Here is an 18,901-nt window from a genome sequence, read left to right on the forward strand (position 1 = left end):
TAACCACAAACAAGCACTCCTAAATTATTTATAATTATATATACATATAAAGAATTTTATTAGGTAATTTGTGAGGTTGTATAATTCAGAAACAAAGAATTAAGAACCATGAAACTGAGAATTAGGATTCCATCATTTCTACTTTGCAGCATTTGTAATTCAATTTCTTTTCGAATGACAGCTTGCCACATTTATGGGCAGACAATAAGTAGAACTAGTTGAAGTTATAAATTGGGTAAATACATTAAATGAAAATATCTGTCAACAATTTTAGTTCAACACTGAGAAGAAATTATTTTTAAATCAATTTACAACTCCAAAAATTAAGTGAGAAGCACAGGATTAAAAGCATCCTTCCATTTATGAAAAGAATAAATATAAAAAAGGCTATGTCACAGAAAGCTACTTCTTAAGAACAGAATTCACTTTTGTTCCAATCAAGTTTTGTTGCTATAAGAGAACAGTTAATTTCTATTACTACTTAGGTCTCAGACACACTCCTTATTAATAAGGTTGATATTCAGTGCCAATTAGAGAGGGAAGTGTAACAAAAAAAGTAGAATATATTAATACAAGGGTTTAAGGTTAGATTTTTTTTCTTTTAAATCAAAGCAGCTTGAAGCCACACAAGTGTAATGAATCAGAGTTGGTAAGGTCATACCTATCAAAACAAGAAGTTCTTTTCAGCAAGAAAAAACTCCAAACAAAAAACATTGAAAAGTATTTTTAAAAATTTTCCATCTGGGGAAAAATCTGACACTCATTTAGAGATATTTTGTTATACAGAAGACTTAATAGGCACCTAATTTAATACTCACTGTTCGCTCACCTAAGTGTAATGATATTTGACCTGAATTGAATAGCTCTGTCATTTGCATACTCAGCTCAGATTAATAATCTGGAAGTGGAAGGCACCCAATGAAGATCTCTAATGTCCCTTTAACATCTACTTTGCTTTGAACCTTGTTTCAACTGAGAAAATTAACATAAATATAAAAGTGTGGCTGATATTAAACTCATTCTCTGCTGCAGTAAAAGGTCAGTATTACAAGCCCTAAGTAATATACAACTAGTTCATCAGCATGACAATAAAAAAAATATTCCATAAAAATCTCATGTATTGTGTGATGAGAAGCATGTGTAAATAACCCAGCATATATTTCTGCAATGACATTTTGAGCTTCTTACAGCAGTCAATACAAACATTCTACTTAAAACTATTTAGCATTAATAAATACATGGGTGTTGTCTTGTAGATGATTTAGGTGTCAAAACTCAGCAGTAAAGCTGAAAGGATCTAGCATTCATACTGCAAATGAGATGACAGTTCCATAAAATGCATGCAATGTCAACAACAGGTATTATTTCAGAATATTTTACTTTCTGCTTTTAAAAAGTAAAAATTTATACACTACTTTAAGAGAAATGTGAAAATTTCTTCTCTACAAAAACACAAATCATTCACCATATAGGAATCCCAGATGCATGCTGAATAATTTAATCATAAAAAACATATTTACACAGGAAAGACATTTTCTTAATACTGCATCAACCATTATTAACTCCACTCCTAATGAAATTTTCCCCAGTTTCAAGCTGTCAGACACTTTTCCACCTATCTATTTCTTATGGCAGATTATAAGGAAATGATATCAGAAAAATGAGAGTTGTACTTCAAAATAAACAGCCAAAATACACTTCTATTATGATATATATGATGTAAAAGGAGAGATTTGAAAGTCAAAAGTGTTGACTGCTGGCTACCACTTGAGCAATTAAATGCTCCTTTTAACATCCTTTTCAAAAGCCCAGTTTATGAACTTCTAATTTCAACAACCATGTTAGGAACCAGAGACATTGAAAGGATGGCTGTTTTAAAAGAATCAATCAGTAGATGAACTGGTTGGAAAACACTGCTTGATCATCCCATCATTTTGCAACAGCCAAGAGAAACTAGTTTTTTAGTTTTGGACTTTCTTCAAAAAATAACTGGTAGATTAGCAACTATAGCTCAATATTTGTTTCTGACAAATATTTAATTCAGAATCTTTTGTGGAAGTCATATTTCAACAATACAAGATACATTTAACTTAAAATCAGTAACTACAGAAAGAGATACCCACTGGTTTGTTAATCCATAGAATATCTGCGTTGTCTGACAAAGATTCATCAGGACCAAAATCTGTAACTGGCTGGGCTTCCACCCTTGAACTTTGTTTCCTTTTTAGCATCCTGAAGTTAACTTTTGTTATCTACAATCATGAAACCTCCTTCGGGAGAAAAAGACAGCAAACATTAATTCACTAAAACCATTTTATAATGCATTTTGAACGGTTTTATAAATAACCTAAAGCATTTTATTTTCATGCAAACTGCTTTTGTATTTACTGACTAACAGGATATTCATTTGATTAAATATAAATCACTGACATGACTCTCATTATGTTACAAAAAATTTACACAAAGGTATGTAACACAAACAATTACCAGAAACTTAGCAAAGCTGACAGAAAATTTGTACCAATATGCAAAGAATGCTATTGCTGTGAACTTCAACACAGAGTAATTACTGGATGGATTTGACCTGAAGCCATTTAATTAAATGGTGACATTTCCATTTATTACACTAGGCTAAGATAAATCCCAACATGCCAAAGGCAAACAGGCGATGTTAAGCTGCCAACACATAATAATGTTCTTTACTGAAATCGGAAGAGCCTTTTTGCTATATACTACTATTAACATGTATTTTTCTAATACTTTTTTTAATGTTAGCAATTATCTATCCAACACCTAGACAGATGGCTGTCTCTGGGGCTTGTGTTGGCACGCAGAAGCACTGAGGAAAATGTGTTGTTTGCACGGAGTCAGGCCAAATCTGGACATTCCTGCATGGGTGGGTGGCACTGACTGAGACTTCTACATGCTCAGTGATGTGAGCCACAACTAGGAGACACAACTAGGAGACACAACAAGAGAGCAGAAAGGTGAGTTAGATCTTATTAGTCCTCGATTAGTTGGAGGCAATAGTTGACTTAGGACTGCAGAAGTCCCGTGTGCTGGGTCTCAGCTGGCCTTTTCAATGACATGGGCTCCTGCTTCATGTCCAAACACTGTGCATGCATCCTTGGCTGTCTTGTCTTTTAGCTGTAATGGCAAATGTAAACTATTACACTTATTCCAAGTCCCTCAGAGTCTACCCCTACTCTGTTTTCTCTCTTTCAGATTCAAGAGGACAGCTCCTGTGTCTGTAAAACCAAGACTGAACCATTGGTCTCTCTTTGCACAAACCACACAGCAACAGGGCTGAGGTCTTGTACTAACATACCCAGGTAGAGGAGCTGACATTATGCGATGATTGATTTTTTTAAAATAAACAGAAATAACACAAAAGCACAAAATAAGGGACAACTTCTGACACCTATATTCATCTGGTCATTCACAGCAACCTTAGTACAAGTGAAGCTGGTAAGCTGTCACTAAAACCATGCAAATGTTGTAAAATGAACATTACAAATTAATAATCTTTCTCTAACAAATGAAGACTGAAATAATATTCACAGAGGTTGTAGGTTCTCTTAGTCTTCATGCTCAAACTTCGTGCTCCCACCTCTATCATAACTGAATTCACTACTTCCTCCTCTTTAGCAATTTTTTTCCACTTTCTCTTATTTCTTTCTAAGCCTGATATATTGACCTTTTTTCTCTACTTGGACCAAAGCATAACTAGAAATGCTTGAAGCCTCAACGATGCTGGTGTGCTTTTTGAAGTCATGAAACTTTAAAATGGCTACATTTAACACAGCAATAAGAAGTCATTGCAATGCCTTGGGAGAAAAACCTTAGGGGAAAAAAAAACACTGTCTAAAATGTTTCTTGCAAATATGTTTTTTGGAAATTGTTACTCGAAAGCTAATCAGTGAATTTACAAAATAATAATTTTATGTTTACTATTTCTGGTAATGGCTATGACTGTGCTCCTAAGCTTTTAAGAAAATATGCAGCAATAAATAGAGAATTAATAAGATAAGCTCAATCAGTAATTATGAGAAAAGGCTCAGCATATGAAACACTGATTTTTGTTTAGCCACTACTGATTTTTTTTTTAAAATAAATGACACTCTAAATAACAAGCTATGTCCATTTAGAGAAAAAAGTAGATAATTATCAACTGTCTTTCAGCAAGGCTCTGTTGTTTTTATGCTTTTCTCAATACCGCTTATTCATACATCTCATGTGTAGGAAGATTAGCCATGTCCTTCTAATGAAATTCTCGTTTTTCCTTTTATCCCGTGCCTCTTTGTTCAACGTTTTTTTTTCAATTGGTCCAGGCACAGAAAATAATGTGAACTTTAGATGCTCATAATGGATGTCCATAATGGATTCAGTTCACATACTTAAATGTTGTGACTAAAGAGATTAGAATTCTTACTTTTAAGAGGCAGCCTTGAATAAACAACTCTTCATGTATCTAAACCTAATGGATGGAAGGGAAGGCAACATTTATGGAATATAAGAATCAGCTTGTCTACTTCTCTACTTGAAATGACCAGAAATGCACACACAAAAAAAAAAAAGAATAAAGGCAACAAGCCAAGAATATCATGGAAATGGTCTTCAGCAAGATTATTCAAAGTATAGCAAGGTTGCTTTCAAGCTTTTATGCATTTTTATTGTTCCCACTACTATTATTTTACCAGGGAATGCAAAGGCTTTTCCATGTGTCTGTTGCTGTAGAGCAACATAAAGCCTAGTACAGCTTCAGGACTCTGCCATGTATGTAAAGAATTTTAACCCTTGGACTAAAATCCCTTTTGCACTTGTTACTGCAAGGAGGAACCCGCTGAAAGATGAAGAGAAGGGCAGCTGTGCACAAACTCCTTCCAGCATGTGACACACAGTGAGCACCACACCAAGCTGTGCTAATGGGGAGGCTGTAGTCCTCCCTAACCCTGACTACAAATCCACCCCTGCAGCTCCCGCATTGATTTTGGCACACATCATTAGGTCTTTCTTTGATCACAACCTGTTATTAATGTGAAAGGCTTAATACATTCCCTAGCATGTACTTCTAGCTCCAGTGTTTTTTAAGACATACTGGGTGCAGGGAAAACACAGGCTTGAGAGAGGAAAATATCACGAAGTTTTGGGGCTACAATCACTTCACATTTCTTTGGAGTACTGATAAACCTGAGTCTCATTTATAAAGCAAGCTCACTGTATACAGCATAATCTGCTCAAAAGATCTCCATCACAAAGTCAAGAGAACATGCTTATAAATGCTCTGGCTGACAAAGAAGGCAGTTGAAAAATGACTTCACAGAAATATAAACAGGAAAATAAAGCAGATATTCCTACCTACAATTTATGGAGTTTGAAAATCAGATAAATCCTTTAAATCAGCAATGTCTGGCTTCCAACAATAACTTCTTTCTCACTGCTGATTGACTTTGTCACGTGAGATCACGTGAGCACTATGTGAAGGTCCTCCTAAGGCAGGCCACATACAAGCACTCTCTTCAACACCATTTCCCTCTCTGAAAATGTCAACTCCCCTTCCAACTTCACCCAGAGCAGGGACAGAGAAAGTGGCACATAACACTTCAAGACAATAACTACAAATGTGAAAGCTAAAAGGGGTGGCAGAAGAGGATGTGAACACCCATACACATAGCATGGCGACAAAACCCCATTTCCATACTATACGCTAAAAAAAGCCTCAAACTACAGGCCACCTTAAGGAAATTGATTGCTCTTAATTGTAGTATGCATTATATGGTTATAGGAAAGATATAAGTTCTCATTCTTTCATCTCAATAGCCGTCGCCTTTCCCTCTTTACCAATTGTCCCTGTTTCTCTATTGCCTGCTCCCTCTATCCCTATGTTCTTCCATCCCTGATTTTGGGTGCAGGTACAGGTAAACGGCATTTCAGTATTTGTTTTCATGTAGAAAAAAATTTGAAGTGAGCAAGTTACATATGTGACAGTATATTTATTTTAGAAGGGTAAACACAAAATTCCAGTGGATACAATCACATAGCACATGCCACCACAGATGCCATTAACTCATACCTAATTTTAAGGAAGAACTTATTTCAGTATTTTTCCTCTCTGTGTGGTATTGTTATTGCAGCTGATGAATGATCTCTTCATTATTTTGTACACGATATACTGCTAACCAAACTTTAGTGCTTATTAAAAACAAACCTAGTTCTTCACAAAGACGGTATACTGAAGAAATATCCTAAAAATCAGTTACATTCACATTTTCAAATCATTTGGATACAGGTAGGAAAGAACAACTGGTGATATCTTGTACTTAGTAACAGGATCCCAGACTAAAAATATGAGAACTGGGGTTCACAACTGAGGAAGGTTTAACAATTGCTTACGGCTGCCAATGTAATAACATCTAGTCTGAAAATACACAGATGTTCAGACTTCAGCTCTTTGCTCCCAACACATCTCCTGTGTCTTGCCTTATTATCAACTAAGGATAATGCTCTCAAAGTATTTATTTCTTACATATAAATTCTTCCACTCAGACACAGCCAAAATAATTCAGAACTATTGAGCAGACAGAAGCAAATTATCACATTGAATACAGAGGCAGATCTCTTGTGAGTCAGATATAAAGTCTACCACTATTGTCACATGATGTATCACAAGTCCTTTTCACTACAGGCCTTCTAACATCCAGAATATACCATACCAAAGACACTACACATGCATATACATGGTGCCATGATGCAGCCAGAAAATGAACTTCTTAATTTTAAATAGAATTGCTTAGCTTTTTTATATTTTTCTATTAAAAAATTTGGTTGTGTCAAAAAAAAAGGCAGAACAACTGTAGATGATTTTTCAGTTGGTGCTGGTAGATCACACCATGGCACATTCCACCACACTTCTTTTATATACAATGGCCTGAAGTTGTGTCAGGGGAGGTTCTGGTTGGATATTAGAAAAAGGTTTTTCACCCAAAAGGTGGTTGGGTGCTGAAAGAGGCTCCCCAGGGAAGTGGTTACAGCACCAAGTCCAACAGAGTTCAATAAAGCATTTGGACAATACTCTCTGGCACATGGTGTGACTCTTGGGGCTGATCCTGTGCGGGCCAGGAGTTGCACTTGATGATCCTTGTGGGTCCCTTCCTACTCAGCATATGCTGTGATTCTGTGAATGCACAGTAATTATATGTAGAGAATATACTGATGGTAATTTATTTCCTTTATGGATATATAGCAGTTTAACAGCTATCTTACTGCAAAAGTTCACTTCAACTGTGGGCCACCTACCCACCACTTGCTGCCCTAGGATTGGTCTACTGCAATATAGCCTATATAAATATCCTTAAGAGCCCAAAGCTGACAAAGACACACAGCAATGTCCTTAGCAAGAATCATGCTGGAAAAAATGGAGAGTGGTGTTCTGTAATTTGCTTTTGCGGTCTACCCATCTCCTAGTAGAAATTGTGTCTAGCCCTTTGCAAAAGTAATGGGACAGGCAGTACCAGGTCTTTCTTTGAGAGGATTCAGGAAGCAACCCATCCTCTCTCTAAAATACCCCACATTCAGTAACATGCTATAAATACCGCAGATCTATTTTTCAGACTTTTAAAGAAAAGAGTGAGGGCATCCTTCCCAGAATGACACAGGGGTGGAAAGGAGCCTCTCTGTAGGCAGATGGCTGATGACATGCTTGCTTAAGTGATTATTTTAAGGTTGCAGGGATTTTTTTGTGTATCAATAATTACATGTTAGTGTGCCTAGAGCCTTGTATACACATCCTTTCATAATTTAAATTGAAATACGTTAAAAATTAAAATAAGCAGTGGTTATATTATTTTGAATTTGTTACAGTTTTTGCTAAAATAATTATTAAAGCAATTGAAATATTCTAGATCATCTTCCCTTCCCAAATTCTCCCCTTTCTATCCTCTAAGGAATTGCCAGTGAAACAGTTAACACGTATATATTTTAAAACTGAAGTCCTGAAAACAGAATTAGGACTTTTTTATCCTCTTATCTTTTTTTTTTAAAACAAAGTAATTGACATATGATACACATCCTCCTTGCTGCAGGGCAGTTCCCAGAAGTCACAGCCATAATCTCTGATACTGTAGGTACTGTACCTGAAGGCTTTATTTTGGAGGGAAAAAAAAAACCCAAACAAACAAAGGAAAACTGAGTTCATAGAATCATAAGACAGATCAGGTTGGAGAGACTTCAGCTCTGCTCTTGTGAGACTCCCCCTGGAGTACTGCATCCAGCTCCAGGGCCCCCAACACAAGAAAGACATTGACCTGTTGGAATGAGTCCAGAGGAGGGCCATGAAGATGATCAGAAAGCTGGAGCTCCTCTCCTATGAAGACAGGCTGAGAGTTGGGGTTGTTCAGCCTGGAAAAGGGAAGGCTCCATGGAAACCTTCAAGCAGCCTTCCAGTACCTAAGGGGAGGGGGCTACAAGAGAGCTGGAGAGGGACTTTTCAAAAGGACATAGGACACTTAAGGTGAATGACCTTAAGCTGAAGGAGGGTAGGTATAGATTAGAAATTAGGAAGAAATTCTGTATTGTGAGGATAGTGAGGCATTGGAACAGGTTGCCCACAGAAGTTGTGGATGCCCTATCCCTGACAATGCTCAAGGCCTGGCTGCCTGGGGCTCTGAGCAACTTGGTCTAGTGAATGGTTTCCTGCCCATGGCAGGGGGTGATGCAGCTAGATGATCTTTAAGGTCCCTTCCAACCCAAACCATTCTATGATTCTATGACTTCAGGAGGTCTCCAGTCCCATTTTCTGCTCAAGCAGTATCAACTGTGATGAAAGACCAGGCTATTGCAGTTTACTCAGGTTATTCCAGTCCAGTCATGGAAACCTGCAGCAAAGGAGATCATACAATTTCTTTGAGCAACTTGTTCCACTGCTTGATTTTCCTCACCAGGGGAAGGGGGGAGGAGGGAGGTTAAGAGAGAGAGATGGAAGATGAAAGCATCACAAAAAATAAAGAAAGGAAAAAAAAAAGATTACCTAGTAGAGCCAAGGCAATTTGCAACCATAGTCTAGTAGTGGTATCGCTCAAAGTAAGGCATTTACCAGTACTCAGCCAATACAGGAAACTTCAAACAAAATAAAAGATGCGATGAAGGTAATGAAAGGGAGAACAGAGAAAGACTGAAAGGGAAAGAAAACATGATTCAATCTGTAATGCTCATATTAGGCTGACTTTGCTCTATCTCCAAAAGATTGCATGCTCAAAATCTACAGGAAATCTAAGTAATAGGAAAATATCCTATTAGTAACACAGTAAAAATAATTTGTGAATGCAACACCTGTGTTTTATTCATAAGCACATCAAAAATCTTGTTTGCAACTGACCAGATTCCTAAATACCTAGGGAGGATGGGAGGAAGCCCAAATCCCCAGAAGCCAGTACCAGTTCTATCTCATCATGAGATACTCATGCCTTAAGAAGACATCCTTATCCATGAAAGTCTAAGACTCACCACCTCTTCTAGAGCTTGGTCCAGTAGCCCGTTACTCCTAGCACTGCAGCACGATAGTACTGATCTCCTATTGTGAAGGTTTAAGAGCCAAAACCTCTTTGACTCAATAAACAGGTTGGGATGAATGCCATACAGATTTACGTAAGTGTTCATGGTACCAGCAATGACCAGGAACTGGAAGGAAGTCAAATCAGAGTGAGTTATATTTCCAGGTGGTATAGCTTAAATGGGAATGAACTGTGATGGACCAAATTTCAGATTAAAATAAAGCAAATGCACCAAACAAGAAGATCATGCGTCCACATAAAGCACAAATGACATACTGATTGTTACAGTTTTAAAATTTCATTTTAAAACACAATACCAAGCTCAAATGGTAAAACAAAAAATTCCCCAACTGTTCCTAAAAGTCTCAAAAGTATATGCATAAACTTGAAGAGAGCTGGAGTCTTCTAGCAGCCAGTGAGTCTAAGTAAAAGAAATGTGATTTCCCACCCCTCATTGAAGTTTAACTTCCTGATTCAACATAGTTCATTGTTAATATGTATCATTTCTCTGTTGGTCACTTAGAGGGCAGGTGGGATGGGACTGTTTTAGAAGGAAGTGAATAGAGACATCGATATTTAACAGGAAATTGACGATGCTTAAGACAAAGACAAAAGACTCTAACAGCATTTAGTTAATTTTTTCTCACTGTAAATATTTGCCTTAACACAACAATGGTTAACCTACCAAATCATAGCTGACTTAAAAGGTACGTTTGCAAGTAAAGGCCATCAAAAACCTTCATCCTTCCTAGAAATATGTCTCTGATGTTACCGGGAGTACTAAAATAAACAAGATGCCAACAACGAAAAAATATTAAGCACCTCTCTCTCCATTTGATGAACAAACCCCTGAAACTGCAAACTAAAGATTTACTCCAGGCCTGCGTAGGTCGCTCTCTCCAACCACCCCAATCCCGCAGGGAGAGAGCTCCCCACAGCCATCCCCGTCCCCATCCACAGCCACCCCATCAGTCAGTGCACTCCGAAGAGGCCTGTTCGCCCCTCGGCCCTGCCCTGCCTCAGTGACGAGTGCGGCACTCCTGCACCCCACCGAGGGATGCCGAGGGGTCCGGAGCAGTCCCGGCGGGGAAGGCCGACGGCGGCCGGGCCGGAGCGCCCCCTCCCACCGCGGGGGAAGGACACCCGGGGCGGGCGATGCAGAGGGCGCCACCGCCCCTTCCCCCCCTCGCCGCGGAGCCGGCCGGGCCTCTCGCCGCGCCCGTCCCCGCCTTGGGAACCGCCAGCGCTGCCGGCAGAGCCGCGGCGGCCGCGGGCCGCGGAAGGGCCGGGGAAGGGGGCGGGAAGGCGCAGGGGCCCCACCGCGCACCGAGAGCGAGCCGCGCCCGCCGCCTCCGACCTACCGCCAGCATCTCCTTTCATGGCGCGGTCGGGAGGGGCCCCCGCGGGTGTGCGGGGTGTTACGGTGCTGTGCCAGCCCCGCACGCCGCCCTCCCGCGCTGGATCGCGGCGGCGGGGCCCGCCCGGCGGCGGCCGCGCTCAGTCTCTCGGCAACGACGGCGGGGGCGGGCGGGGACGGAGCAGGTGCGGGGAGACGGTGCCGGCCGCTCACGGGCGCGTTGGGACAAACAGCCCCCCGCCTTGCTAAAGCCTCCTGCTGGGAAGAGAGGGGGCTGAGCGGCTCCGGAGCAGCGGGGGGACCCCACGGCGGTCCCGTCACGCAAAACACCCCCACAGCTGCTTGGAGCTATGGTCGCTGCGCCCCGAAACACGCAAGGGGCGACCTGCATGGGACGGAGCTCGTCGGGTGGTGCCCCGTGCTGAGCCCGCACAGCCCCCCTCCGAACAGCAACGGTGTAGGGCTTTGGTTTGGGGTGTAGCTTTTTTGTTTGCTGGTGGGTTTGGGTCTTTTGCTTGGTTTTGGTTTGGTGGGGGTTTTTTGTCTTTTTGTTTGTTTGTTTGTTTTTGGTTTTTGTTTAATGATGATGCTCAAGTGCTAGGATAGTTTATTTATTTTGGCAAGAAACCCTATTTGTGCATCTTAAAGCTTTTTTAGTACTCATGACCTTCTTTGCCCGTTCTTCACTGGTAGCATCATCTGGGTGGTCTGGTTACTAATGAAGAGCCAAGTAAAGGCTCAGTCTTGACATGGTGAATTAAATTCATGAAATAGCATCACTTGTTGGACTAGATGATCTTAGAGGTCTTTTCTAGCCTGAATGAATCTAGGAAAGAGATACTAAAAATAAATAAATAAATAGATAAATACTAAATTGTTTCTGTATGTGAATTTGACATGCTCCAATTTGTATTTTTGTTTCCTTGGGAAAAAAAAAAGGTACATTTCTGAAAATTATAATTTGTGTTTAAATGAAACCTGATGATAGTGAATAATGTAAGCTCATAAACTTATGGAGTTTGTAAAGACATGGAATAGGATTTGAAAATAACCCAGAAAGGTGAAGGAAGGTATATGGCACAAATTGTACTACATTTCTTTAAATTACATCTATTTGTCTATTTGACGCTTGCAACAAAAACTAATAAGCCAGTTAGGGAGCTGGCCTCAGGATTACAGATGCAGTCCTGCCAGCACTACTTATGTGTATTACCAGCATTAGCAATTCCAGTAAATTTAAGCACCTAATTGTAGTGTGTGCCGGGCTAGTGTATTTGATAGCTGCTAAAAAAACCCAAACAAACCAATTTAAATGTGCTTACAAATAATACTTTTCATATTTTGTCTTTTTCCTCCCCAGTTTTATTACTTGGGATAAGTTGCTAGGCAGCATTATGCTGTTGGTGATAGCATCTCAAAAATGAAAACTGACGGTTGCAAACAATGAAATGTTGCACCTATATCTAAGCAAAAGAAATCAGCGTATGCCAGCAGATGTGACTTAGTGTAACAGTTTTTCTATGGATATACTGGCTTCTGAAAAATAATTCTTGATAGAACAATTTTCCAGTTGGAAGGGACCTTGCGAGACCATCTGGTCTGACCAGTCTGCTGAAACCAGGCTCAGCGATGAGATCACACCAGCTTGCTCAGGCTTTATCTGTTAGGGTCTTGAAAACTTCCCAAGACAGAGACTGCACAGTCTCCCTAGGAAGCCTGTTCCAGTACTGAACTGTCCTCATGGTGAAGGATTTTTTCCTGACACGCTGTTGGACCCTCTCTTGTCTGCTGTCTCTCCTCTTCCTGCAATGCACCCTGGAGAATAGCCCAGCTTCATCCTCTTGACAGCTTCTTCATAAACCCTGGCAGACTACTCTTCTCCCTTCTCCAGGCTGAAAAAGATCACCTCTTTCAGCCTCTCCTCATGGAGCAAGTGCTCCAGCTCCAACCACCTTGGTGGCCTGCCACTGAACTCACATATTACCATCTTTCAGGTGTTGGAGGGGAGCTCAGAATTTGATGCAGTAATATAGGTAGTTTAATGAGTGCCAAAAAACAGATATTAATTTCCTTACATGCGGTTTGTATTATAGGATGCATATTTCCTTATATATTTCAAACTTTTACCTGGTGTCGTATTTGGTATTATATTGTTACTACCTGCATATACTGAGCCTCTATGAACTACAAGTGCTAATGGGGACCCACATTTCAGCAGAAGACTGGATTCTCTCGTACAGCCTGTCTGTGAGCACCACTTGCATCAGATGATGCTAGTGCTGAAAAAAGGGTTTAGCCCCTGAAGCCTTGAGGTACCTGCCTATGCGCAAGGGCAAAATAGCAGTCTTCCATTTATAGAATTGTGCAGACAGAGAAAGTCTGCTGTTTTCAAGAAAAAGCACTGTCTTGCTTTGCTATTTCACCACAAATTTACTTTCAGATCTGTCACGTGAAAAGCAATGATGAACACTTTAGAACTTGAGTGGCATATAATGTATATGAGGATAAAGTGGAAAACTTAGATATCTATAACATTTCTGATATAATTTTGCAAAGACCCTATCAGTCTTTTGAAGTCCGTAACAATGTTTAGTATTTAAGGCTGAAGTCTGTTTTTATTCTGATTTAGAAAGTTCACATCAACCTAAAATTCAAACCATAAACATATAGATAAGGACTGAATCTGGGAGTTAATCTTATGATGTTACTTTATGGTAACTTGAAATAGGTTAAAAGGAAAAATGTGTCTTAGTAAAGATTTGCCTCTCAGCTCTATAAATCAGGAACAGATAAAGGAACTTCCTTATTCAATCATCAAACTTTGAAAGTGGTCATAGGAAAATGTCCATTTAAAAGGAAAACTTTGGAAAATTGCAGAAGATGTCATACTGAGATTTCAAGGGGAGAATTCTCAGCCTTACCTATCACTTTAATTCCTGTAACATGATCTGCAAACACAGTAAGATCTTCCTAGATAAAAGATAATTAACAAACCAAAGTTTCGTGGACCTGCTAACTCAATAAGTCCTGAAGAAAAATGCGGAATGTAAAGCATCTACTTATTTTGCATGTTTCCTTGCAGAATCTGGAGAGCCCTCAAGCCCTGTTTTATTTTTCTGGGACGCAGTTAACTCAAGCAATTAAAAGGGTGAAAATTAGAGTGAGGCATTGCTAGAGTGCACCAAAGAAGGAGAGTAATGGACATCCTCACCTTCCCCATTGTCAGTGAGGAAGAGCAAGGGTTAAGAAAGGAAAGCACTAGCAGGTCTCCAACACAAGTTGGGGGCCAACTATTTGTTCTTACAAAATCCAGTTGCTACTCTCCCATTTGCTGACGGCTGTATAAATACGCATGTTTCCTCAGACAGACACGTATTTTAACTGTCCCACTGTTATTGGAAGGAAGTAAAGCCACATTAGAAATAGTGGAATTGTGGGGGGTTATTTCTGAATTTATTTGAGCTTTATTTGGTCTCTTGTCCTTACTTTTCATAAGTATGTGTTAAGGAGTTAAAGAGTAATATAAACAAATTTTAAAAACATCCCAAGGAGTTGAGTTTATTGGAATTGCCATTGTTGAAGTTCGATTTACCATTTAGGAAAGAATGAAGTGCTTGATCAGATTTCAGATAGTCTATAATGAGTAAAAGAATTCATGAAATATTCATTTTGAAATTATGCTTGAGCTTTTAAAAAAGGTCACAAAATATCATTTAGCAATTCAGAATTAAACTTCAGACCCAAAGGAAGTTTTAATCATTTAGCTATAAGATACAAGTCAAAAGCTGCTCAATTCCTGTCTCTCTAGCCCCAGGTCATGCAAAGTCCTTAGTCCTCTTAATGGTGGTTACCACAAAGTTGTCCCATAGTCAGAAGTCCTGCTCTGTGCATGCTGAGCAGCCCCTGGTATTGCTAGAGCTCCACATGATTCAAATTATCTGAGTTGTTTCCACCTGTCTGATCCTTCTGGCTCAGGCTGGAGGTGGTCTTGCTCAGAATCATGTAACCATAACAGAAATGGCCACAGAACAACTTGAGACTAATGATGGTGAGAGAAGATCAGTTACTGTTCCTGAGTAATTTTGATTGGGATGGGTTAGAAAACTGTCATTCTTGAGTGTCCGTGATCTGTGTCAACATTGATGATCCAGAATATAAGACATGGATTATGGTTTTTAAAATTTCAAACCTTAAAAAGAATCCTAAATCTGCAACTAACTATGTATATGCTTAGTTTGCTTTCAAAAAGTACCAAGTATTTAGAAGAGGAGCAATAATGGTGTTCTTCCACACTTCCTTTTTCTTAATTTCTGTCTCTCCTTCATTTTTGGTTTGATAGCAAGCACTGCAAGACAGAGCGTTGAAACCGTACAAGGTGGTTGCAGTTGCCTGGATAATCTGGTGTGCATATGTTCAACTCAGTCACTCAACTTGAGTTACTGCAGTTTTGGCCTTAGGAAGTCAGCAGTACCTGTTTTTTAAATTTGCTAACCTTAAAAACAGCTCTTCAGCCAAAACAATGAGAATAATCCTTCATTGTAACTCATTCAGGTTAAAGGTTGTTAAAAAGATCATAAGTCAAAAAGCACAAACAATAGTCATTTTTATATTTTCCACTATTTTTTATTCTTTAAGATTCCCAGCATCAAGAAACGTTATCCCTTTGAGAAATAAGGCACAACTTGACCACAGAGTAACAATTTATGTTGGAAAATGACATGCCTTTTATCTACTTTCTTGGGCTCTTCAAGGATACTGTTAACTCAGCTTACCACAGACCTTGACTCACTTTCAGGAATAAGTGCTAAACAGTTAAGAACACAGTAGGATGCTCTTTAAAATACAGTTATTGCTGGCATTCTGAGCTTTCTTGCAAGCTCATGTTTAAAAACCTGCTTCCTTTAAGGCCTCTGTAAAAGCAGGGTGTTATTGCTGTTTAGGGGAGTTCTCTAGCAAACACTGAACAAACAAGAGACTTACCAACTATTTAAAGTTTCAACTGAGACATTAAAGAGTAAGCTAAGGTTTTACACTAGAGTATAACACAATAACATCTTGATTAACATTGGCCTATGAACTGTTTGGGTAGCTTATATATGAACTGTTTAGGTAGCTTATATTCTCTACTATTCAGGGCTGCTACCTTCAGATGAGCTCAGCTTTAATCTTGTTCTAACCTTGATCCTATAACTCCAAAAGCTGTTTGTATTCCCTATGTGATACCATCAGCTGTCCCAGATTCCATGCCATGTCAGCAAAATTTACACAAAGTTTTCAGTTCTGTACAGCTCTGGCATACTCTGTCTCCTGCCACCTTCCAGGGATGCCATTGGCTATCACAGTGATGACTCTCAACAGTTGCATGCATTTCTGAACTGTTTAATTTAGACAGATTTTAGTTAACTCCATCAAGTACTTTGCTCCATGGGTGTTAAAGTGTCTTGTCATAAATCTTTTCAACCATCTCATTTAGTGATTGTATATCCTTGACAGAAGAATCACTGGGTCCTTCTAACTCTCCTCGTTCCACATTTTATGGAGAAACAATAACTTGTTTGATATGTGAGATTTTCAACTTCTGGTTAAGTTTAGAAAATTGTGATGTAACCGAATGCCTCTGCATTCTAATGCCTCAGTCTTCACTGATACTAACCAATGCTGCTACTAAAATGGAAATGCTGCTACTTCAGTGGAAACCCAGGAAGAATACTTGACAGATTTTGATGATCTCTAGAGTTTTTTTTTAACTTTAGACTGTTCACTGGATGTGCATTTTGCTTTGTTTTATTAAAAAAAAAACAACAAAAAAGCCTCCTTAAGAATTGCATGGAATGTGGTTTGCAAACCTAATGGTATTATTAAAGTGACAGCAAAATTAAACTGTTCACTAAGAGGCTGTAATTAAGGAGTAGGCAGAGTCCATCTGCCTCCCCACACCAAATCAAATCTTGTTCAGTAGCACAGTATGCCATCAGAGCCATAGAATTATGGAATGTTTGAGGTTGGAAAGGATCTCTGAAGATAGTCTAGTCCACCCTGCCTACTAAGAGTAGGGTTGCCTAGAGCATGTTGCCCAGAACACTGTCCAGATGGCTTTTGAATATCTTCAAGGGTGAAGATTACACAACATTGCTAGGGATACTGTTCCAGTTTTAGACCTCTCTTACAGTAAAAAAGCTTTTTCTTAGGTTTATTTTCCTTATGTTTTCATATTATTCTTATTTGCTTTACTAAAAAAAACCAATTATGGCAAAGTTAAAGTTAAGATATTGTTTGCCTTTAAAAAAAATATCACTGCCTATGAATTAGCTAATCTACCCCTGGGCTTGGTTTTTGCACAATTCAGAAGACTATGAAATCACAAAAATAACCTTCACCAGTTTGGATAGGAAATTATACTACTTGTTCCTCTGCTGGTAAATAAAATTGCAGGGAGAGGCTTATCCCAATCGCTGGCCATACCAAATCCTGCAAACTTGTAGAAAGAGCACTAATAGGGATACACTTAAACTGAAGTTCAAGTGTAGGCATGTTTAACAGCACTTATTTTCTTGATTCCAATCTTTATTTGAATACATTTGTGTCTGACAAGTATTATTTAAACCTATTGACTACTTTTCAAAAGGTTGTTTAGTATTAGCAGTATGTTCCAGCTCCTCCTCCTCCTCAGCAATGTGTTCCCTATGTGACTTTCTCTTTTCTACCTTTACTCTGCAGGTGGTGATATTCTCACTCATAAAGTGTACGTCTACCAAGCACCTACAGGTCTGGACCCTTAGTCTGAAATTCCAATACACAGGAAAAGTTGCATTTTAAACATGCTCTGCTTCATGTGTGTATATGTTATCCAGTAGAGAACAAAGTTCCTTAAGATTATGTACAGGAGTGGCTGAAAGGAAGTGAGAAGTCCTCAAGACAGCATATCAGGTTCTCATTTAGAAAGACTGAGTCCTTTTAAGTGGAATTTACAGTCTGTTTGCAAGCCTCTTAGCTCTTGAATATCCTGAATACATATACATCATGTATATAATTATATATACATATATATATAGACACATATATATGCATGTGTGCCTACAAACATTCTAGGCTTAAATGATTAAATAATAAATCTGAACAAAGTTTAAAATCCATTAAGAGAGCACTGAGATATTGTATTAGAGACACATACACATGAAAGCAATTATTAAATTTAAACTCTGGGTGCACATTTCAAATACTGTACCCTTGGACTGGTGTAAGTACACCTTCTCCAAATTCAAAAGGTCCACAGCCAAAAGGTGTATATTATTTCAAATTCTGACAGATGTAAATAAATAAAAAATAAGCTGCGATAAGGTCAACATATCATGATGAATGTCTTCTCCTCATAGATTTGAAGGCATAGTTTGCAGGCTGCCTATCAGCACAGTCTGATCAGGGAAAAAGGAGGAAGATGAACAGATGGCAACATTTAAGTTTGTGGATTAAAGATAAATTTAGTGCCAAAAGAGAATTGCTATTGTTTAAAATGCAAACCTTTCTATTTATTCTTCTCTAACTTGAGACTTCAGGCAATACAATTTCTGACAATCACATTGTTCTTAAAAGTGCTCCCTTTGTAATGTCTCTTTTTATATATATTTACTGTAGCATTATAAATAAGTTCAAAAAACTATCACACAGACAGAACACATAGTGCTGCATTAAGCATGGACTTCAAAGACTGTCAAAAATAAAGGCTTGCTAATATTATTTACCTTTTCACTAGATCCATCAAAGTAAGTCAAATGCATGGGGTTAGCACAACTGTAAACATTTACAAGACTGAAGCCAACAAATTACTCGTAACACAGGATTTTTACCATCTGCATTGCTTGAGAAAATTCTGTAACGTTTGTGATATGAAATATACTATAAAGGGCATCAAAACTGGTAAAAACTTCTATATAGTATGCAGCTGCTGTATATGGGACTTTCAAATATTTTTGACATCCTAATTCTACTTGCTCGTATT

General features: G+C 38.8%; 1 protein-coding gene across 6 annotated transcripts in view; it reads right to left on the bottom strand.

Annotated features, from left to right (window-relative positions):
* The window catches only part of NALCN (sodium leak channel, non-selective), a 222,388-nt gene extending 211,365 nt beyond the window's left edge, over positions 1–11,023 (bottom strand). For 4 of the 6 annotated variants that reach the window (XR_010428424.1, XM_064646084.1, XM_064646087.1 and 1 more), the window contains exons 1-2: positions 10,910–11,023; positions 2,124–2,270 (exon numbers count right to left, since the gene is read on the bottom strand). Coding sequence is in view for 5 of the 6 variants with exons in the window: in XM_064646084.1 (XP_064502154.1) it covers positions 2,124–2,231 (108 nt within the window). In the remaining variant the exon portion in view is untranslated. Of the gene's footprint in view, positions 1–2,123; positions 2,271–9,025; positions 9,116–10,233; positions 10,329–10,909 lie in introns of those variants that run through there. The other 2 variants (XM_064646083.1, XM_064646085.1) reach the window with 2 other exon arrangements.
* Positions 11,024–18,901: the final 7,878 nt, after the last annotated feature.

Source organism: Pseudopipra pipra, chromosome 2, assembly GCF_036250125.1.
Source record: "Pseudopipra pipra isolate bDixPip1 chromosome 2, bDixPip1.hap1, whole genome shotgun sequence".
Lineage (NCBI taxonomy): Eukaryota > Metazoa > Chordata > Aves > Passeriformes > Pipridae > Pseudopipra > Pseudopipra pipra.